The sequence below is a fragment of the Cheilinus undulatus genome, linkage group 16 (genome assembly GCF_018320785.1).
Source record: "Cheilinus undulatus linkage group 16, ASM1832078v1, whole genome shotgun sequence".
NCBI lineage: Eukaryota > Metazoa > Chordata > Actinopteri > Labriformes > Labridae > Cheilinus > Cheilinus undulatus.
In genome coordinates this window covers 26,306,034-26,328,645 of record NC_054880.1, presented here as the reverse complement: position 1 = coordinate 26,328,645, position 22,612 = coordinate 26,306,034, and the positions used below count along the sequence as shown (strand labels likewise).

The 22,612-nt window shown below is 39.2% G+C and overlaps 1 protein-coding gene across 1 annotated transcript in view; it reads right to left on the bottom strand.

Moving 5' to 3' along the window:
- The window catches only part of col28a1a (collagen, type XXVIII, alpha 1a), a 30,720-nt gene extending 8,108 nt beyond the window's left edge, over nucleotides 1–22,612 (bottom strand). The window contains exons 1-21 of the mRNA XM_041808619.1: nucleotides 22,028–22,612; nucleotides 20,894–20,914; nucleotides 20,656–20,715; nucleotides 14,837–14,890; nucleotides 14,700–14,744; nucleotides 13,243–13,269; nucleotides 12,612–12,656; nucleotides 12,486–12,530; nucleotides 9,716–9,769; nucleotides 9,543–9,611; nucleotides 9,402–9,470; nucleotides 9,214–9,282; nucleotides 8,462–8,530; nucleotides 8,298–8,366; nucleotides 6,719–6,787; nucleotides 6,051–6,119; nucleotides 5,898–5,969; nucleotides 5,530–5,598; nucleotides 5,331–5,402; nucleotides 3,858–3,926; nucleotides 165–233 (exon numbers count right to left, since the gene is read on the bottom strand). Coding sequence (XP_041664553.1) covers nucleotides 165–233; nucleotides 3,858–3,926; nucleotides 5,331–5,402; nucleotides 5,530–5,598; nucleotides 5,898–5,969; nucleotides 6,051–6,119; nucleotides 6,719–6,787; nucleotides 8,298–8,366; nucleotides 8,462–8,530; nucleotides 9,214–9,282; nucleotides 9,402–9,470; nucleotides 9,543–9,611; nucleotides 9,716–9,769; nucleotides 12,486–12,530; nucleotides 12,612–12,656; nucleotides 13,243–13,269; nucleotides 14,700–14,744; nucleotides 14,837–14,890; nucleotides 20,656–20,715; nucleotides 20,894–20,914; nucleotides 22,028–22,612 — 1,770 coding nt within the window. The remainder of the gene's footprint in view (nucleotides 1–164; nucleotides 234–3,857; nucleotides 3,927–5,330; nucleotides 5,403–5,529; nucleotides 5,599–5,897; nucleotides 5,970–6,050; nucleotides 6,120–6,718; nucleotides 6,788–8,297; nucleotides 8,367–8,461; nucleotides 8,531–9,213; nucleotides 9,283–9,401; nucleotides 9,471–9,542; nucleotides 9,612–9,715; nucleotides 9,770–12,485; nucleotides 12,531–12,611; nucleotides 12,657–13,242; nucleotides 13,270–14,699; nucleotides 14,745–14,836; nucleotides 14,891–20,655; nucleotides 20,716–20,893; nucleotides 20,915–22,027) is intronic.

The window sequence follows — 22,612 nt, the reverse complement described above, 5'->3', positions numbered from 1 at the left end:
AGAGGAAAAGTCCAAATACATAGAAGAAATTCTAAATAGAGATTTTCTATTAGTACAAACATATATAGAGAGATATGCTTATATTTAGTGTTTTGAAAATGTGACATTAAAAACCTCCACATACTATAAAGCATTTATGGGAGGATATTCTTTGTTGATTTTACCTTTTGCCCCATGATTCCTTCACCAGGCTCTCCAACGGGTCCAGCTGGTCCAGGAGGCCCAGAATCTCCCTGATTGGTAAAGTGAACAAAAAACCTTTGTATTAAAAGAAAAGTACAAAGGAAATTGATGTGGCTTTTTTAAATAAACTGGACCAGAATGAGATTTAGTGGTGAAGTATGTTCTCACTCAAAAACAAGCATTCTGTGTGCAATTACAAAGTTCAAAATATGCTTTAATGGCACGAATGGTTAAAGCCTTTGTTGCTAAAGCAGAGCACATAAACAAAACAAATCAAATAGTAATGACAATCACTATAACACAAGTGATAATAAAATATTTACAAAAAAACAAAACAAAACACAAAGTTATTGACTATTATAAAAATTATTACTATCTCTAATCTGGTGACATTCAGAAACAAAACATGCAGCTAGGTTTATATGTTGAGGTTCTTCAGCTAGACACAGTCTCATTATTTCTTCATGTGATCCAGTTGCTGTAACTTGTCTCAAAAAGCTCTTTCTTACAGCTTCATACAGTGAGCAAATGAGGAGAAAGTGGGTTTCATCTTCAGTTTTTCCCAGATCACAAAGTTTACAAATTCTTTGGTCTCTATGTTTCCAGTTTTTATGACAACCTGTTTCAATTTCTAATTTATGGTCACTGAGTCTGTACATTGTTCAAATTTTCCTTTGTCTGAGGTTTCTCACATGCACAAGATAATCAGCTAAAGAGTACTCTCTTCTTAGTAGACAATAATATTCTAATTTATTGTAGGATTTTATTTCATTTTGCCAATATTTGATGTATTTAGATTTGTTTTGTCAATAATTTTACTTTGTGTTTTGGAGAGATTTTGTAGCTCTTGGTTTTTTAGCTGATAATTTTCTTTAATATTTTTAAGGGGGTCAGTCTCTGGGCAGAGGCTGTTGCTCAGAAAGGCCAGGTGATGGTATGATTCAGCATCAGCTAGTGCTAGGTGAACCTGGAACTTAATGGCTCTTTTAATCATGTGTAGAGAAAGAGGGAATTCCACCAGTTCTGCTCTACATGCCAGGTTTGGACAGTTTCTGTGGACCTTTAGGGTCTCTTCGCAGAACTGGAGATGAAATTAATTAATTAATGAGATAATGTCTCTTATCTGATTGACATCCTGTTCATTAGGTGGAGGAGACCCTGCCGTGGCAGTAGCATAGCTGTTACTTTGAGCAGGTGTTTGACGTGACAGCTGATGTTGTTGTCTGTTTTCTTGTCCCGGGAAAGGATGTGGATGAAGGGCAAATTGTGGAGGGGTGGGTCTAGGGTCTTGTGGAAGTAGGGTTCTTGATCTCTAAAGAGGGATGAGTCTTGGACCTTGTGGTGGTGGAAAGGTAGGTCTGCTGGCTTGTGGTGGTGGAGCTCTGGTGTAGTGCAGGGAGGTGGATCTGTCTTGGTATGGATTCCAGCCAATGTTGCTGTATCTGCCTGGTGGATTAGGTCTCCTTTGAAGGTTCTTGTGGAGAGATGGCTTCCTGCTCATGTTCATATTAATATTAGGAGAAGTTGCTGTTCGATCTAAAGCTGTGTTCTTGATGTTCTTTGCAAAAAGTGTTATTCCTCTTTGGCTGAGGTGTAGCTTGTTGTATAGGTGCTGATAAAAAATATTTCCATGGTGAGCTACATGGACATTTGGTAGCTCTGAGCAGGTTTTGGATATGTCAGCATTGATGGTGTTTATTATATGTTGTGGAATATCCTTTCTGAGTAACAACAGCTGACTTTCAGCTGAAGTTGGATGGTTTTCTGGTTTTGAAGGAGAAGGGTTAACTTCAGTGATGGGGGGTGAGGGTGGGGCTGAAGGGAGAGCTGAAGGGGGGCATGAAGGTGTCAGAGATGCTGGAGGAGTAGAGGACCCAGATTTCCTTTTCTGGGACACCTCATGCAGGGTCATTGCTGGGGTGGAATGGCTAACGATGGCCAGCTCCTCTGTCATTCTCCAGACTGATGCTCTCAGAGCCTGGTTATCCTCCTCTAGTTCTTGACCAGCCTGGTGAAGTTCATTTATTTCATTTTTCTGTTGGCGAACCAGAGAGTGTAACTCTTCCAGTGGCTGTTTGGGATCATCATGTCTTTGACAAGCACTGTTTATCATCTTCTCTCTGAACTCGATGAATTCTCTCTCCAAGGTAGAAAGTCCCTCCTTTAGCATTCTGAGACTGCTGGAAAGTCTGGGTGTTGAATCAGTGGAGGGTGTTGGAGGCAGGTTACCAGTGATGGCTGACCTGGTCTGCATCTCTTTTTGCAGGGTAGAGTCTGGGATCTTTGAAGTGGAAATAGACTTCAGAGTTTGAAAACTATTCTCAAAGTTGTCCAAGCTGTTCTCCGAGCCTTGAATCAAAACTGTCCCATTGTGGTAGATGTTTATGGTCAAAGTGGGACAGTTGAGGTCTGCATCCTCATATGCTGTAATCTGTCTTCCTTGTCTTATTCCGTTTTTCTTAATGTGGATAAATGAGTCACATAGTGTTGAGTGCCAGTTGGCAGGTTGGTGAGTGAAGAACAGTAAGTTGCATTTTACCTTGCAGTTGTTCTTCTTGGTAAAGTCAGCCAGTAATGGCTCTGGGTTGTCATTCAGGAGTTTCATTTTGAAGGCTTTCTTTTCTCTAGCTGTCATACCTTCTTTAGGGTATTGAATTTCACTGCCATCGATAGGAGCTTGGTTTGTCGTTGGAGGTGGTACTGCATCTGTATTTCCTGTTGTCATTTGTTGTTCAGTTGCTTCTCCTCTGTGATCCATTAACATGGCTGACATAAACTGACAGTTTGTACTGATTGTTTTCTGTTCAGTGTTTAAAGGAAGTTACACTGAAAATGAAAAATCTTCTTTCTCCTGATGAACTGGTCTTTTAAATATCTTTGATATATTTTTTCTGTCCATTTGAGGTTGAAAAGTTACTTTTGGATGCTGTTTGGTTTTTCAGTTTTCCTTGAATCCAGTGCTGTTGCTAGCCAACTATCATGTCTGTTGGCTAGTTTTAGCTTCATGCTTTGGATCCAAGAAGTGTTGAAAAAATGTAGAAATAACCTTCTATTCTTCAAAAAAGCTCTTGTTTCTTCTTGCTTTTTGTCTTTTGTCCTGTTTTATCTGTTTAATCAGATATCTTGAGGGGGAAAACACAGAAAATATCAACAAAGTTTAGGAGCTCTGCATTTTTGCTGCCTTTCAGTTGGTAACCCGGCAATTACACAACTAAGACAACAATGTGGTGCAAAAATGTTGATAAAGTTAATATATACAGCAGTGAATAGTATGCACAGGAAAAATAAACAGTATGTAGGTGCATAGATTTGAATTAATTGATCTGAAATTATTATATTACAAATCTATAGTGAATGGGGCCTAATTCACAGAGGGACTGTGCAGTTTGTACAAGCATTGTACTGAGGGGATACCTGTTTGTTACCTATTCATCCCTTGGTTAATTAGCAGCTATTTACTCATACATTACTCAGTAACTGTCTATCTCTTTATACCTTTTAATGAAATATCTAAGTCTGAACTTCTGCATAGCTACTGCAACCTGGTGCAGATAAATGTTATCCTAATTCTTGAAGATCCAGCTCTTACTAACACTGTCTGACTCTACAGGTGTCTTGTGTCAGATGTTGGTTTAACTTTGTGTGAGTATTAAAGATTTACTGTGAGTCGTCACCTTTGGTCCTGGTAAGCCACGCCCAGCAGGTCCAGGTAGGCCCATCATGCCTACACTGCCAGGTTCCCCCTGAACAAAAGAGTCCTCAACATGTCAGACGTTTACATGCCAGAATATGATTGTCTCTTAATATCGACTGTGGTATTGCATTTTAAGATCACATCAAACAAACTACAACCCCAATTTCAAAAAAGTTTGCAAAATGTAAATAAAACAGAATGCAATGATTTGCAAAACCCATAAACCCATATTTAGGTCTCAATAGAACATAAACAATATATAGATGTTGAAAGTGAGAAATTTTACCTCATCATGAAAATTGTTTTTGTAATTGTGTAGCATCATCTCATCTTTTAACAACAGTCTGTAAATGTTTTGGAAGGCAGGAGAGCAGTTGCTGGAGTTTAGGGTGATGAATGTTGTCCCATTCTTGTCTGATGTAAGATCCTAGCTGCTCAACAGTCCTGGGTCTTCTTTGTCAGATTACAGATGCAGGCTTTTGAACTATGCACTGAAAACAAGCTGAATGGTCCCTCTCCTCTTTAGTCCACAGGACACGTTGTCAGTGGTGTCCAAGAGAGAATTTCAAGTTTAGACACATCTGACCACAGAACAATTTTCCATTTTGCCTCAGTCCTTTTCAAATGAGCTTTGGTTAATTGTGTTGACAGTCTAGAAGTGTTACTGAGTCAGTGCAGTGACTTCCAGTAAAGAGTCATGCCTGTTTTTAATGCAGTGTCATCTGAGCACAGAAGATCATGAGCATTCATTATTGACCTTCTGCTTTGTCCCTTGGGCAGAGCTTTCTCCTGATTCTCTGAATATTTTGAAAATATTCTGGCTGTAGATGTTGGGACATTCAAAGTCTTCTGAAATTGTTCCACACTTACAGATACAGTTTTTCCCAGATTGATGAACCTCTGCTCATCTTTATTTCTGCGAGACTCTGCCTCTCTAAAATGCTCCTTTCATACCCAGTCATGTAACTGACCTGTTACCAGTTAACGTAAATAGTTGTAAAATGCTCCCATGCCTGTTTTTCATAAGAATCACTTACTTTTCCAACCTTTTGTTGCCCTGTCCCTACTTTTTTGAGGTGTTGCTGCCATCAAATTCAAATGTGCTAATATTTTTCATGAAATGGTACGATATCTCAGTTTCTTCATCTGATACAGTGTTTGTGTTCTATTGTGAATAAAATATGGGATAAAATTTGCAAATCATTGCATTCTGTTTCGATTGACTTTTTACACAACTACTACATTCTTTTAAATCTGAGTTGTACTGTATATAACAAAGGGTTAGCAATTTCCTTAATGATAAAGATATCTAAGTATGATCAGTCTTTAACCTTCCTTTCAAACATCTCTTGGGCCAAGTAAAAGAAAACTCTTCTCCAAACAATAAACATTGACCTGATCTTAAACCCTGATGGCTCTTTACACCTGCAGTTAAAACCTGTGTTTAACATACCTTAGCTCCAGGAGGTCCAATGGGGCCAGGAGACCCTGACAGCCCCCGCGGCCCACGGTCACCTCGGTCTCCCTATGAACAAAAAAAAAAAAAAAAAAAAGAAAAATGTGACATATATACAGTCCTCATAATGAATGAACTCCAAGTATGTTTTATGAAAATTTCATATATAATAATGAGGGAGGATCTGACTAATTACCTTTTCTCCTGGGACACCTTTACCCGGAGCTCCCTCAGGGCCTCGTGGACCCGGCAGTCCCATCTCTCCCTGCAAAGAAACAATTTTCAGTGAATTTCTTATCATATCAGTGACCAAAGGCATAGAATTGGATTTAAGTACCAATGTCAACCTATCCTACTGAAACATCACAGCTTGGTGCAAAGTTCATTTGACCATTACTTTTAGCTGACTTTTTTAAACAAGTACATAGTACAAACGGCCATGTCTTACCGACCTCTCCTTAAAGTAGCTCCACTGACCAGCATTTCCAGTGGTTAATATACTTCCTATGGACAAGTACCTCATACAACCTCAATTAAAAAAACTATCCCTTTGAAGTGACTCACCTTCGGCCCCACAGCTCCATCTTCACCAGGGATCCCTGGTATCCCAGAAGGCCCATCAGGCCCCGGCTCCCCCTGAAAGATAAGCCCATAAAGTCTGAACTTTTTGCCCACTTTGCTTATTTTTCAACACATTTTATTAACTGGTAGTCATACCTTTGGTCCTGGCTCACCAACCCCCCTGTGTCCCTGTGGTCCAGGCTCTCCAGGGAAACCCTGGTCCCCCTGAGAAACAACACAGATCACCTCTGTTAAGATGTTCTTTTTTACTCTAATACAACTCTAACTCTGTTGCCAAACTTTAGAATGCCAAGGACTCCATATATAGGGGCCCCGTTCAGGCAAAATATTTTAAATTGGCTGTACATTATGACTGCAAAAACACAAACTAAACTTTTAAATGTGCTGTTTATTCTTAACAGTTAATAAGCTTCTTCACTGTAATCTATGGCAAAGCATCAATACTCACAATTTTAGGAAACATGCTCTTTTTCATCCATTACATTTGATATTTATTTCTAAATGTTTTTTAAACTGGAAAACTGGAAAAAGGCCACATTATTTTTTTTAAATGGAGTTATAAATATAATTTTAAAATGGCATACATTAAAATCATTTTGCCACAACAATGTCGTAACTTGATTTTTGTTTTGATTTCCCTCTTCCTTCTAAGGCTTTTCAACCCCCCAGTACCCCCTTCAGAAACACACAGGGGGCTGGGACATACACGCGGAAAGAGGCTACTGTAATATAACAGTATCCTATCACCAGCATATGCATTCGAGACTTAACATTGTTCTCTCTTCTGATATTTTGATACTTACCTTTGGTCCAACTATTCCCAGTCCAGGAGGTCCTCTGGGACCAGATGGCCCAACTGGCCCTTGGTCCCCCTAAAGTCAAAGGCATACACAATTTTAATAGAAGTTACAATCATAAAAACAAAAAGAGAAGTGTGAATATTCAGCAAATATCATGCTGTCAGTGGATAAATTATAAAAATACGTAAGAAACAATAAAAAAACGACCCTCTCTCTCTTTCATTTCTGTGCCTCAGATGGGATATAAAATAGTTTATAAGGGTTTTGCAAATTATTATAGGTTTAGGATTTTGCTCATTTCAAACTATAGTCATAAAAAAGCCACAAAGTCAAACATATATCCATAAAATGTATAAACACATAATTAAACACTGACTTAAATTCAAAGAATAATGTGTAAAGTTCCTAGATATAAAGATTAAATTAGACCAGATAACATCCAAAAATACCAGATCCTCTTGTTCCTCACTGTAGGCTTTAGAATTCTGATGCAAACTCCATTTAGAAAAATGAAAACTCCATTTCATGAAAGTTGGGACATTGTGTAAAATGAGAATAAAAAGAGAATACAGTGATATGCAAATCCTTTCAACATATATTCAACTTAATTAGGCACAAAGACAAGTTATCAGATGTTCGAAGTGATGAACATTATCGTTTTTTTTTTAAATATACACATGCATACATTCTGAATTACATGACTGCAAAATGTTCCAAAAAAAGTCTGGACAGAAGCATGTTTACCACTATGTTCCATTACCTTTTTCTTCTTACAACACTCATTGTTGAATAGCTTTTGCTTGGAGGATTTAATGGCCATTTGTTCCAAAAATAAAATGTGGACCTCAGCCCACTTTTCCACTTTAGGTCAGTCTAGATGTTGTTAACATATGGCTTTTTCTTTGCATGGTAGAGTCTTAACCTTCATTTGTAGATGTTTAACTGAAATTTCACCAGATTCTCTGACTCTTTTGATGATAGTATGGACTGTAGATGGTCAAATCTCTAAAATCATTGCAGTTGCAGGTTGAGGAATGTTGTTCATAAACTGATAGACTAGTTACCCACACAGTAATTCATAAAGTGGAGAACATCATGCCATCATTGTTTATGAATGAGTGAGTCTATCAGGAGGGTCTATTTTACACCCAATCATGGTACTATAGCCTGTTCAATTTATAATGTGTACATTTCTAAAAAAAATAATAATGATTATCAGTTTGAACATTAAATATCTTGTCTCTGTGCTGTATTAAACAAGAATATAGGTTAGAAATTTGCAAAGGACTGATGTCTTCATGTTTAGGATTACCAAAACGATGTGTTGTAACATATGGAAACATAAAATAGATAATTCTTTCATTGGCAGTTTCTGTTTTACTTTGAAATTCTCTTCATTTTTTTCAAATAATGTATGTTTGGTTTAAAAAAATTAAAGGAGGAAAGTATAAGGGGATTTTAAATCAGCTGGTGACTGTATGATATTCTGAGTATTTATTATTCCTTATTATGGATTTTCCTTCTATTTTTTGTCTCTTTTGCTCACACAAAGGATAAGAAGGTAAAGGCAGTTGCCACTTGCCTTTTCTCCTTGGAGTCCTGTTCCTGGAAACCCTACTGGGCCAGGTAGCCCTGAGGCCCCAGTGTTTCCCTGAGGGTCAGAAAGGTCAGGGTTCAAACAGGTCATTCTTTACAGCACCACACGTTGTCAATGAAATCCAAACTATTTTTAATAGTGAACCGTACCTTTTCACCTTTGTACCCGGCCCCTGGAGGTCCACGGTTTCCTTTAGGACCCTCATAACCTCTGTCACCCTAAAAGAAACAGAGAGGAGTTAAAGAGCAGCACCATGTTGCATCAGTTCTGAGTAAGGTTGAACCTAGTCAGCATTGAATTGATTTAGAACTTTAGGATGGATTTTAAGCTGCACTAACATTTAAGATGTCAAACTAGCAGAGATAGCTCCAATGTTGGAAGAAATTACTCCTTGCATCTTACATCTAGCTCGTCTAAGCTGTAAAGTTCTCCATCACAGATGTCATAGTGGGTTTTGAAAGTTGGGGTCACTTTGAAGAGATGGGTTTGAGCACAATTCATGTGTACTTCCTCAGGACATGTGAATTCAACCATTTTCAGGTATCAGGCACATAGGGCAGATAGAATTGTAAAAGCAATTACGAACATCACTGGTCTCTTCAAACACCTGTGTACCTGAGCCTCACTGACCCATTTCTTTCTCTGAACTACAGAGTAAATGTGGAAGTAGAAAAAGCTTTGTGAATGGCATTGCAAAAATAAAAACATCCACAGAAGCAGGATGGAATCGTCTGCACAGAGCATAAACTAATGCTGATGTGAGTGGCCGCCATATTTGCTTCTTTCTTTTCGTAGTGGACTTACAAACCAGAGATGTGTCCTCTCTACACTGAAGACTATTTTAAATAATGAATCAATAATCCATTCAGCTTAGTGTGAATCCACACATCCTGGAGCTTACCTTTGGCCCCGGAAGACCTTCACCTTGAAGACCCGGAGACCCCTGCATCCCTTGCGGCCCTGCTGGGCCCTTAAAACCGAAAAGACGGTAAGTGTCAACGTTTAATCAGAATGCTGTTATATGTAACTGAGACAAAATCCATCAACTGCTGGAACAGTGATGGCAGTTTCACTGAGATCCATACTAACTGGAGTTCCTGGTTCACCCCTCCCTATTGGTCCAGGAGGGCCTGGTCTACCTTGATTCCCCTTGTCTCCCTGAAAAATAAAGTTTAAAGATTAAAGGTGAAAAGCAAAGATGTGATTTTCAAAGATTAAGCTTGAATGTACCTTGGGACCTTGGAAGCCAACCCCGTTGTCTCCAGGAGGTCCTGGTGCACCGCGGAGTCCTCGGTCCCCCTTTCAAACAAGGAAAAATAAACTTACAGATTCTTCTGAAGCTCTAACTTGTGTACAAACTGTTCAAAATGATGTGTTTTAATCTGGTTCGAAAGTTTTCTCACTTTAGATCCTGATGGCCCCTCAGGACCTGGATCTCCATGTCCACCTTTGACCCCCTAAAACAAACAAAACATCAAATGAAAGTAAATACTAGTAATTTTGCAAATAAAACAAAAGGTCATTAACAAACAATGGCAAAAGCGTGATGACCAGCAGTCACCATATTTGACATTGTGGTCAGGATAACGCCGATATGAGAGTGATCTGTGGTTAATATTTGCAGAAAGGCAAATTAATAGATACTGTACACGTCTGTTCCACACAGCTGATGCATAATAAAGGAGCAAGTCCAGCAAAAATACAAAGACATTTTCGCACTGCAGTTCCCCCTACTAATGAGAGGAGTGTAAGAGCAACAAAATGTGCCTGGTTGTCTGTCTCAACATGTCAACCCTGCGATTGACTGGCGACCAGTCCAGCCCCCCCACAACCCCCAACGGAGTAAGCAATATAGGAAATGAGTTGATGGAGTCTATCAGCGTCATCCATCTCAACTTAGCAAAATGTGCCCGCTCTTTTTTTCAAAAGGGCTAAAAATGTGTCAGATAATGAGGTCATATCCTGCGCACAGCCTTGTTTAGGTAAGCCCACAGACTTTCAGCTAGACCCAGGTATCGATTCTGGCTGCGGCAGTCAAAAATGTTTAGCTTCTCTTGGTGAAGACCAGAGTTGACTGCGTTGACAAAAATGATGACTAATAACATTTGTTGACCTCGTGTTTTCATGAGGAAGATGAAGTTGAGACCTGCTAAAAATAGACCTATGATAGTAAAAACTCAGATGACAAGTAAGTTTAGTTTTTGTCACAAAAAGACTGCTGGACATTATAAAACCATGATATTTCTCCACTGTTACCATAATCTGTAAAAACACAAGCAGAGGTAAGGTAAGAGAGCATTCAAGGTATATACAGTGCCTTTAAAACCATTTCCCTCCTTCCTTCCTTTCTTAGTTTGTTGCATAAATATCACATACACACTAATGTTTCAGATCATGAAGTTTTCACATATAACCAGAGTAAATACAAAATGCATTTTTTACATGATAATTTCATTTATTAAGGGAAAAAAGACTCCAACACTCATTAGCTGTAATCACAAAGGCTAGCTTGCAGTTGTTGTCGCTCAGCAGGGCTGGCCTTTGTCTTACAGAGTTTTGCCTAGGGCACCAAATGGCTAAGGCCGGCTCTGTCGCCAAGGGTGGAACAACCAGTTATGAGGTTTAGGGGGCAATTACTTTTTCACACTGGGCCAGGTAGGTTTAGATGGCTTTCTCCCTTAATAAATGTAATGATCATTTAAAAACTGCATTTTGTATTTGCTCAGATTATCGTTGCCTAATATTAAAATTTGTTATATGCTGGTATTATTTTAACACCATTTTAACTGAGGTGTATAGATTTCTAGAGCCACTGTAGTGCTTGGATGTGCTCATGAGGAGAAGGAGCTGTTACAAACAGTAAGTCATAGTAAATTTTTCACCAAAAACTCAGGCAGAGATAGTGAAACACACTTCCAAAGAGATGTTAAACTGCTTGAATAGCCAAAATACACACTGATTTTAAATTAGTTTTTGCAGCTGTTTCTCTTTTCATTCATTTGAAACCAGCTTAGATGCAAATGAAATTCAAAATAAACTTTTTGTATGCTAAAGTTACTCAAACATGTAAATAAAGTGCTTTGGATGCAGATCATCAGGCTGCTGAGCTGTGACTGCCCCCTGCTGGATTCAAAGAGAACTATGACTCAAGTTCATGGACAGCTGACTCAAAGCCACAGATGTTTCCGGAAACTCTTTCATATCACTACAAAATCCTCAAAAACAAAGACTACATGAAAATATAGAACATTTAGCTATATTTAATATGTCTAGAATATCTTGTAGTTCTAAAATACAGTAAAAAAGAGTTTGCCTGCTGATTGTGAGTCCACCTCTAATTTGAACGATATATTCCTACCTCACATAAAGGTTGATGCGACTTTTTCTACTCCCGTGTGGCTCTAACTCTTACACATGTTGCCATCATGCTCTAACAGACAGAATGTTAATACATGTTGATTTTAAATGTGTCAGAATCCTCATTTCTGAATGGGTGTGTGGTCAAATTGAAAGATTCCTGCATCCCCTCAAATCCGCACTGAAACAGTGAGATCCACATTCTCTGGGTCCATCTCCTGCTCTGCACTCGTGGAATGTGAGCTGTGGATTAAATCTTATCCCCCTCCTAATGTAGCCTTTCTAAAGCGGGGGAATCCGAGCTTGTAATGTTAGCTTGTAGTTTTAGAGCAGACGTTGTCCCAGAGGATTAGGATTTGGGCACATGTTATACATTCCCTCTCTCCTTAAACGCTTGCTGCCCCCTCGAGCACTGACAATCACCACAAACGCTCCTCTGATTCGACCCTGGTTCCCATGAAACCATAAACACACAACTCCTGGGTGTATCATGCAATAAACTTCTATAATTACAATTTTTACACAAATTTATAACCATCTTAAACAGTACTCATAAAAGAGCCAGGTTTTGATCTTGTATGGTGGCCCCAAATGACTTTGGATCAATGTATTGAATTTCACTTAGTTTTACCATATAATGAATACATTTTAGTCATTTTCTTAAGGTTACTAGTCAAAATAAACACATTAATCTGGGAGCAAACAGCATTATTATCCTAAATGTGACATCTGTTTATGACCTAAATGTAATCTAGTCCCCAAATGTTCCTAGCTTAAAAACACCAGAACAGCATGGGCTTAAGTTGAAAACATCACCTGCTCTCCTCTGGGCCCTCTGGATCCAGGAGATCCGACTGTACCCTGGGGATAAATATCAGTATTTTTAACACCATATTGACAGTTCTTAGCAAATAAATAAAAAAATCAAAGTATTTAAGCTACCTTTTCTCCCTTTTTACCGGGGGCTCCACATTCACCTTGTTCTCCCTGAAAAATAAGAAAATAGTGAATATAAACATAAAAGAAGCAAAGGCTCTGAGAAGAGTCTACATTTTTCTAAAACTATGACAGCTGATTCACAAACCAAAAAAAATGGTTCACAGCACTTTTCCCAGCACTGAAGACCTCACCCCCTTAATTATGGCCATTGACAGTTTTGATACAATGTGTTTAGAGATGATACAATCTTTTATTGTAATGATTGGTAGTTTAATAAGTACCTAAATCTTTAAAAAACTACAGCTGTTTCATCAGAAAAATGTAAAGACGAGGAATTAATTCTTAAAAAACGTAGGTAATACCAAATGTTGTCAATGCTTTTGTGCTATCTAGATAGCATGCTGGAGTTTGTGTGCAATTTTTGATCACTGAAAACAACAAATTTACCTATATAAGGTACCAAGGACTTATTTTTTGTTGCCTTGGGCTCAAAAAGTTACAATACCATTCGAGTTTTCTTAGTATTATATCAAAGTCTGAAATTCTGGTATTGTGGCATTCCCAATCTTGATCACTTCTCAAATGTAGATTTTTCAGGGCTTATTCATATTAAGTAACAACAAATGTTAAATACCTTTTCACCTTTGCTGCCGGGTCGACCCTACGAGACAGGAAAGTTATCTGATTAAAATAGCCTTGATGATATCAGAAAGCTGTCAAGCATCCATACATATCATGCCGTAATGTGCCATTTAACCAAGGGGACAACACATCATACTGCATAATATTGTGTAATATTGCACCATATCACATCGTATCCTATCTCATTCTATTGTATTGTTATTTATCGTATCGTATTGCATCATATCTTAGCAAATGTCATTGTGCCGTATTGTATCAAATTGTTTTGTTTGGCATCATATCATATCACGTTATATCTTATCACATTGTAACGTATTGTAAGGTACGGTATCATATTGCATATCATATCCTGTTGTATCATATCGTACTGTATCTTGTGTCATGTCTTGTTAGTTTGTGTGTTATCTTATCAAACTGTATCGTGTTTTGTCATATGGTTCCTGCCATATCATGTCCTTTCTTATCACATTGTGTAGTATCCTGTCATATTCAATAATACTGTTATTTTATGTCTTGTCCAGTTAGATCACACTGCATCACATGCATCTTACACTTCTGCTTTATTTAGTATTGTTACGTTGTTTTTGACCAGTCATATAGTATTGAATCATATCCTATCATACCATGTTGCATTGTGTTGTATTGAGTTGCATCCTGTAGTGTCGTATTTTATCCCTTTGTTTCATTTCATATTGCGTTGTTTTATGTCTTGTCCTGTCATGTTGTATCGTGTGTGTAATATCATATCATTCAGTTGTTTTGTTTCATTTGTATTGTGTTGTTTTATGTCATGTCATTTCTTATCCTGTCCCATAGCATCACATCATATCATATCATATCATATCATATCATATCATATCATATCATATCATGTCACATCATATCACATCACATCACATCACATCACATCACATCATATCAAATCACATCATATCATATATCATATCATATCATTTCTCTGTTGTGACTGGCACTGTATCTTGTACTGACATATATCATAACATATATATTGTATTGTATTGTATGGAATCCTATAAGGTTATGTTGTGACTGATCAGTGTCTTGTCCTTTTGTATCCTATCATATTGTATTGTATCATATTGCATCATTTTATGTCATGAATGGTGCTGTATCTTGTCATATGGTAACATAAAGTATTGTATCATATAACATAATCGTGAATCATATTGAATCATATTGTATTGTATCCTATCAGATCCTGTCATATTCTACTTGTATCAGTATAATTAATATAATTCATATAGTTTCATGCAGTATGGTATCGTAAAGTATCATGTGATGGTGTACCATAAACTTTTTTTGGACAAGTATATTACACACAGATGTTTTAATCGTAGCTCTGCTATTCTACCAAATTTAGATAAAAAGGGAGGCTTAGCAACCAGTGAACCTCTTTAGAGAAAGATGAGAAAACTATATGGTGATTACCTCAAGGCCCTCAATTCCTGGTCTTCCATTGATTCCAGCTTCCCCCTGCAGTGACCAAGCGCAGACAGAGCATCACATCAAGCAACACGTCACAGATTCTTTCTGTTACCTGGATTACTGACACAATGGAGACTTACACGGGACCCTTTAGGACCTGGAGCTCCAATGGAACCCGGCTCGCCTGGTTTCCCCTACATGAAAGTAGAGAGCAGATTGTGTGTGCAGAATGAGAATATTTGGGCCCCTTTTCAGTTTGGATTGAGTGTATGCATAGTCATAGGTGAGGTGGGTCACTCTCAGTGCGCCCTGTCTGTGACCCCAGCCAACAAAAACCTCTGCCTCAGTGCAGTAGGTTCTCAGATCATTGCAGCCTCTCTGTTTGTTCACGTTTAATCTTCCGCCCTTGACCTTTGCTGCTCTCTGCGGGGCTCTCTTCAGCAGCACCAGAGAAAACAGCACCTCTCTCACCACCTGCTACACTTGCATTGTGGGAAACATTTCCTGCTCTTTCACTTCTTTTGCCTGTAGTTGTTTTGGATGCAGTCCAGATGCACCTGCTGTTGGAAACTGCCAGCTCGGCTGCTGAGGCTCCCCAGCTGTGCAGGGATAACACGCCACCGTGTGAGGCTTACAGAGCTCTGTGAAGCCGAGGGAGCGATAAGCTGGTACACAAATAATGTCACATTACCCAAAGATCTGCCGGGCATCAGGCCAGGAAACCAGCACACAAAATACTTTGATAAAAGGTAGCTACAGCCATACTTTTGGATAAATTTCTTATACTACAGATATTTAAATTCCATTGAGAATATTGAGCAGGCAGGACTATATAATTTATATCCCCGTCAACATTCAAAGTTTGGTATCAAAATCACCAGATCTAGGATCCTACTAGGTCATATTAATGCCTGGCACAAAGCATTTTGGTATGCAGGGTAGCTGTCTTTCCTTTTTTTTACACCTAATATATTGATTTTTATACCATTCACTCCCTTTGTTTTAATAGCTAATGAACTTGTACTCCTTTTTTAGCCCATGTGTGCATCTGTCTTAAGGTAAGGAGTGGTCAGCAGTGGCATTCACAACAGATCGGCCCCGTTTTTCAAAACCAACTCCAACATAACTATTAAAATTAAAGGACCAAATACTCAACAGAGAACATATAATTAACATAAAATATAATCACTGCAGGTCAGGACATAATGCAAACGTGGAGAAGACTTGACACAACATCTTTTTTATGATAAAATGCTTCTTGCCAATAAATCTTATATTGCTGGAAACCCTGTTTGTGTCCCTGTTTAACTGTGCCACATTTGTAAAGAACATGCATTTGTTGGATGAGCAGCAGAGTTCAGTATGTGGGTTGCAGCCATGAAAAATTTGCCAAACCTTCTCAAACAATGCCAAACAGCTTATTCTGCTGTTACCACTGACTCTTGTTTTAAACTTCTGACTGGTCTAATTGGCATCTGATTGTCAGCACCTGTAAGCATGGGTCCTACTGTGGTCAGTAGGTGTCTGCTCTGATAAACAGTATGCCCAATTGACTGATCTGAATAGAGCCTGGGCAATAGGACAACTGGAGTGACCCCCCTTGTAACATCTCCAAACTAAAGACCAAGTTCCATATAACTGTCAGACACAGGCCAGAAGTGATTTGCAGATTTGAAGTCAATGTTTGCAGGACGATATAGCTGACGGCTCTCTGCCAAAGTAATCTGGAACAGACTGAATGCACCCAATCTCCGGTCTGCCATGACTGGCCTTCACTGTCAGGACTGTTTGCTCTGCCGTCAGCAACACGTGCACTGGAACCTGCACATGTGGAGGAACGTTATGTTTATTGATGAGTCCAGATCCTACCTACAACAGTTGGATTGGATTGGAGGCAATCACAATGCAGAGAGATATCTAGATGAGATTCTGCAACCAGTGGCAATCCCATATCTCCACAGTCTGGGACCGAACTCTACCTTCCAAGAAGACCACACTTGCAAAGCGGGATTTATCAGAGACTACCTCCAGAATTTGGGAGTGGAGAGGATGACATGGCCTGCCAGCAGTCCTGACCTCAACCCATTGAACACTTGTGGGATCAGCTTGGGCGTGCTGCCAGAGTGACCAACACAACCACATTGGCTATGCTGGTGGAAGAATGGGATCCCATCCCACAGCAAGGTGTGACCAGACTGATGTGGCTGTGTATGGTTCTTCTACATGCTTCTGAGGCTCCTTTTAGTTAAATGAACAAACTGTTATACTGGCAATATGTTTTGTTTCTTTAGACTTCAATCATCCAATCCACCAAACAACAAGTACATGTTCCTTAAAAATTTGACACCATTGAAAAGGAAAATAAAGAGGCTTTCTAATGGTATAAAAGTTAGCATTGTTACAACAAAGAAATAATCTACCAAACACAAATCTCCTCACTTTTAGTAGTAAGTTCATTTAACTAAAATAGGCAGGGGCTACATTTTGTGTTGCTTCATCAATAAAATTTCTAATTAAGAATCATAACTGAGAAAATAACTATTAATGGCATTTTTTAAGTATATAATTGATAAAAAAAAAAAAAAACAGTGACATGATGTGCCATTCTGATTGGGCCTAGCCCAGAGTTGGGTAGCCCATCTGGAATTAGCCCTAATTGTAATGTTCTTACCTTGAGAGCGCAGAGTACAACAGCGCCTTAAACCACTTAAAACCTTTGTATGAAGTCTCAGTCTTTAGCACAGTATATTTTTGATATTTACAGGATGTTTTAAAAAGATGGAAGTCCATCAAGTGATTCTCTGATACATTCAAATATAATTGTTGATGAAACAGAGATCTAGGAGACAGAAACATATTGTTTCTGTTTGTTTACAAGCTCTCGTCTGTGTGCGCTTGTGCCTAGTACACGCACATGTGAACACACTGATGCTTAAATGAAACATGGAGATGAACTGATAATGCTTCTTACTTTTCACAAAGATGGTGCCAACAATCGATTGGATACTGAAAGGACTATCAATGTATTGTCACATGTAACACATCCATTACAAACAGGTCACTGAACACAGCCAAGGATTCTATTATAGAGGAAAAGTAAAAACATTTAACAAAGACCTGTACACCGCGTTCCAAATTATTATGCAAATTGGATTTTAGTGTCATAAACATTCAAATTTTTGTTTTTCAATTAAACTCATGGATAGTATTGTTTCCCAGGGCTCTCTGGATCACTGAAATCAATCTCAGACACCTGTGATTTTGTCAGGTGAGCCCAGTTAAAGGAAAATTACTTAAGAAGGATGTTCCACATTATTTAGCAGGCCACAGGTTTCAGCAATATGGGAAAGAAAAAGGATCACTTTGCTGGCAAAAAGCGTCAAATAGTGTAATGCCTTGGACAAGGAATGAAAACATTAGATATTTCATGAAAAATTAAGAGTGATCATCGTACTGTGAAGAAATCTGTGGCTGATTCAGAGCACAGACGGGTTCATGCAGATAAAGGCATAATGAGGAAGGTTTTTGCCAGACAAATTCATTGGATTAAGAGAGCAGATGCTAAGAGGCCATTACAAAGCTGCAAACAGGTATTTGAAGCTGCTGGTGCCTCTGGAGTCCCACCAACCTCAAGGTGTAGGATCCTCCAGAGGCTTGCAGTCGTGCATAAACCTACTATTCATCCACCCTATCCAGTGCTCACAAGCAGAAATGGTTGCAGTGGACCCAGAAATACATGAAGACTCATTTTCAAACAGTCTTGTCTACTGATAGGTGCTGTGCAACCCTGGATGGTCCAGATGGAGGAGTAGTGGATGGTTGGTGGATGGTCACCATGTCCCAACAGGGCTGTAAAATCAGCAAGGATGTGGTGGAGTCATGATTCATGAGGAGAGAGCTGGTAGGCCCCTTTAGGGTCCCTGAAGGTGTGAAAATGACATCGGCAAAGTATATAGAGTTTCTGACTGACCACTTTCTTCCATGGTACAAAAAGAAGAACTGTGTCTTCTGTTGCAACATTATCTTCATGCATAACAATGCTCCATCTCATGCTGCAAAGAATAGCTCTGTGTCATTGGCTGCTATGGGCATAAAAGGAGAGAAACTCATGGTGTGGCCCCCATCCTCCCCTGACCTCAACCCTACTGAGAACCTTTGGTGCATCCTCAAGCTAAAGATTTATGAGGGTGGGAGGCAGTTCACATCAAAACTGCAGCTCTGGGAGGCTATTCTGACATGTTGCAAAGAAATTCCAGCAGAAACTCTCCAAAAACTCACAAGTTCAATGGATGCAAGAATAGTGAAGGTGATATCAAAGAAGGGCTCCTATGTTAACATGGAACTTGGCCTGTTAAGATGTTTTTTTTAATGGAAAAGCTTTTGATTTCAGTAAATATGACCTCCTAATGCTGCAAATTCAACAAATGATCATTTTCAGTTCTTTACAACCTATAAAAACATTTTTAAAACTTTGTTGTGCATAATAATGTGGAACAGTGTGTTTTGAGTTTTTTAATTTTTTTTTTTTTAAAACAATTATCATTATGAAGCTTGTTCAAACACATTTGAATTATGCTCTAAAGGCTGATGACTTGAAAAATATTCTGACTGTCATTTGCATTACTATTTTGGAAAATCAGAGAAAAATATGATTTGCATAATAATTTGGAACGCAGTGTATTTGGTGTTGAGCTCACAGAAGATTAATCAACACAAATCCTGTTTGGTGTGTTTCGAGATTTTAACAATCATTGAAGTCTTTAAAGCATCTTTTTTTTTTTTTTTACCATTTCTGATGTTGTGGGAATACTTCAGTGACATATAGCTTTAATCCTCCATCAGCATATTTCAAACTGTGCTTTGTGTGGGTTTTTTTGACACATAAAATGTGGGATGAACATATATCAGCAACAGATTTTAATCTGCCGTGTCAAACCAATTTAATGCCGGCATCTAGTGTACCTTATGACTGATTCACAGAGGAGATTATTATATGAGGCAGTAACAGTGCCTTTTGGACAAACTCTGATCTGTTTATTGGTCAAACTTCAGAGAAAATGTTGGGAAAGTGGTAGCCTTAAAGCAAAAGATATTTTAATAAACATCAGCAGCAGCTTCAGCTAAATTGTTGTTTTAATCATCAATTCAGTACTAGCCCTAATTTTCACAGTAGATGCCTCACTACGGAGAAGTTTAAAGAGCCAAATGGAGTCAGTCCACTAAAGAATAAAAAATAAAATCTGTTTTAATACCACACACAACCATGGACTCTTTATTCTCAAAGGAGACGAGAGCTGACACTTTGACTGGTTTGATTCATGTCACCTCAAAAACGTACCAATATATAATCGAGCCACTCAGCCGGGGCTTGACATTAACACCCACCAACCTGCCAATGCTGGTGTATTTCAGGTGTGGCAGGTACTGCAGTGATTCCCACTGGCCACTTTGGCAGGGTGAACTAATCAGTGTCACAACCTGTGCCTCAATCTTAATTGTGCTTGGCTGTTAGCACCAGTGTTTGTGAATTCGATCCTTATCGCAATGAGGTCAGGATGTTGGGGAACATCTTTCCCCCCAAAAATATTGCAAAGTTGCTTAGCCAGCACACAGATGCATCCCTATTTGTTAGTCAAAGGCTTGTAATTTCAAACATTGTTCATATACATTTCAAAAGACTTTAAATCTGCTTCAAGCAAATTTTAGCATGCAGTTGTCAACCTTTATCTCACAGACCATTTCCCACCAAAATAGATGGCTAGTGGAAATCCAGAGAGGCTAGAAACTTTGGAAAACAATTAGCCCCAGTAGCTAGTGGGCCAAATAATGTATGTCAAGCCCTGAACCCAAGCCATCCTCTGTGTGCTTTGCACCTGGGTTCACGCCAGGATTGTCCGCCGTCAAGACAGCAAAATGTAAAAATAAACATGTCATATGATTAAAGTTTAAACACACTTACCGGTGCTCCAGGATAACCTCTCTCCCCTCTCTCACAAAAACATGTCTTTGGCTGTGGGCACTGAAAATGAAAACGTAGAGAGAGCTGAACTGAAACCAGATAATCAACTCGAAGGGTGTCTTGAGTAGTTTTAAATCTGGATGAGTGACAAATTTTCTAGTATTTTAAATGTTTTATGTTCACCTACAGAAAAACTGAAATGCAGGTATAGTATTATTTAAGAACTGAAAGTACCTACCCCAGTTTTTACAATTGTGTTCTGTTGATTGAAAAAAGGGGAAAGAATACAGAGAAAGAGTTAGCCGTGTTCAGCGGGAAATTTATAAAAACAAACACACATTTTGGGAACATTTATGCATCATATTAGGTCATTATTATCATAAAATATAAATTTCCAGTCCAGGGTGCACACAAAGGTTTTCAATTGAAAGGTTGATCATTAGCTTTGTATTAAAGGCCTTTTAAGCTCTACTCCAATCACCCAACATGATGGTGTCCCCTCAACCAAACCCACTGTGGATGAATGAGAGTCCTTAGTTTAAAAACATCAAAATTTATCACTGGTTTTGTTACAATAGTACATCACTCTGTGACCCTTAACAGTAACCAAACAACTTTGCTTTAGCTGAAAACATTTTTACATGGCTGCTACGTCATATTGTTCATCAATCTGCATCTAAATTTCACATTTGTAGTATTTCAATTCTATATTTTGTGTTGTAAATATACAGAGAGAGATTGCCCTCTACAGGTTGTAACAGGGCTACTACAACATCATTTTTCTACTGGTTGATCTAGAGGCAGCCTCCATCACCACAGAGCTCAACAGTGATTACCTGTTTGTTTCTACAACCAATGCCTTTTTTTAGTGCCAGCTAATAGTTGAAATTTACAGGCAGAGGCAGGCGCCACCGATTAGAAACACCACCATGATACTCTGGAATTGTGGGTAATGTAGTTGTCTTCCCTGGGGTCATAAATCTTTTTCTTAAAATGAGGTTGATATTGTACAAACTTGTGTCTTCTACTGGATTGTGCACCATAATTCTTCTCTCAGGTAGCTCATGGTAAGGCTGGTTATGGCATCATGCTGATAGTCAAATCTAAAAACAGTGTTTAAGACACCTGTTAGATGCTAGCCTCAGCTACTTTAATGATGCTACATCAATGAGACCATTAAGTGGTGTCTCCATATAGGCTCAGAAAAAAAGAGTGTCCTCTATTAATGGTTTCGCTCAACCTTACGTCAAAATCACCTTGAAACTGCAAATTCCTGTTTTGCTTCTTGGGTGCTTTCTTTGAGTGCTTCATCAGTAAAACATCAGACTAAATCAGGATACAAAAACATAAATGCAAGCACAAAAGGACGCACCAGTTCGTTGAAGAGTTTGTCATCCAGCTGGCCATCTGTGAGGCTGAACACGTGCTGCAGTGGGGGAGCGCTGGCTATAGACCGAAGTTTTGCACCCGTGGATCCGTCTCTGGGCAGATCTGACAGTGCGATAGTGAACACTCGGATGTTGTGCTGTTTGGCCTCAGCAGCAGCCGTCACCGCACTGGGGCTGCGTGGGTGGTCCGTGCCATCAGTCATCAGCAGCGCCACCCTCAGGCTGCTGGAGGACGTCTCGCTGAACACCTGCGTGGCTTTGCTAATGGCGTAGGCCGTGTAGGTGCCGTGGCCGATGAAGGTCATGGAGGCCACGCGGCTGTGGAAGACGTCCAGGTCCTGCCAGTCCCTGAAGTTGTGCTCCACGGACACGGTGCTGCTGTACTGCAGGGCTGCCAGCCGCAGGCGCAAACGCCAACCAGGTGAATGCAGCTGTGTCAGCTTGGTGCTGAAACGCAACACGAAATTCTTCTGCTGCTCAAACACCCGAAATGTGGCTGTCTCTGAGCTGTCTACGATGAACATGACCTCCAACGGGCAGACCAGAGCTGATGAAGGAGAATGCAGCAT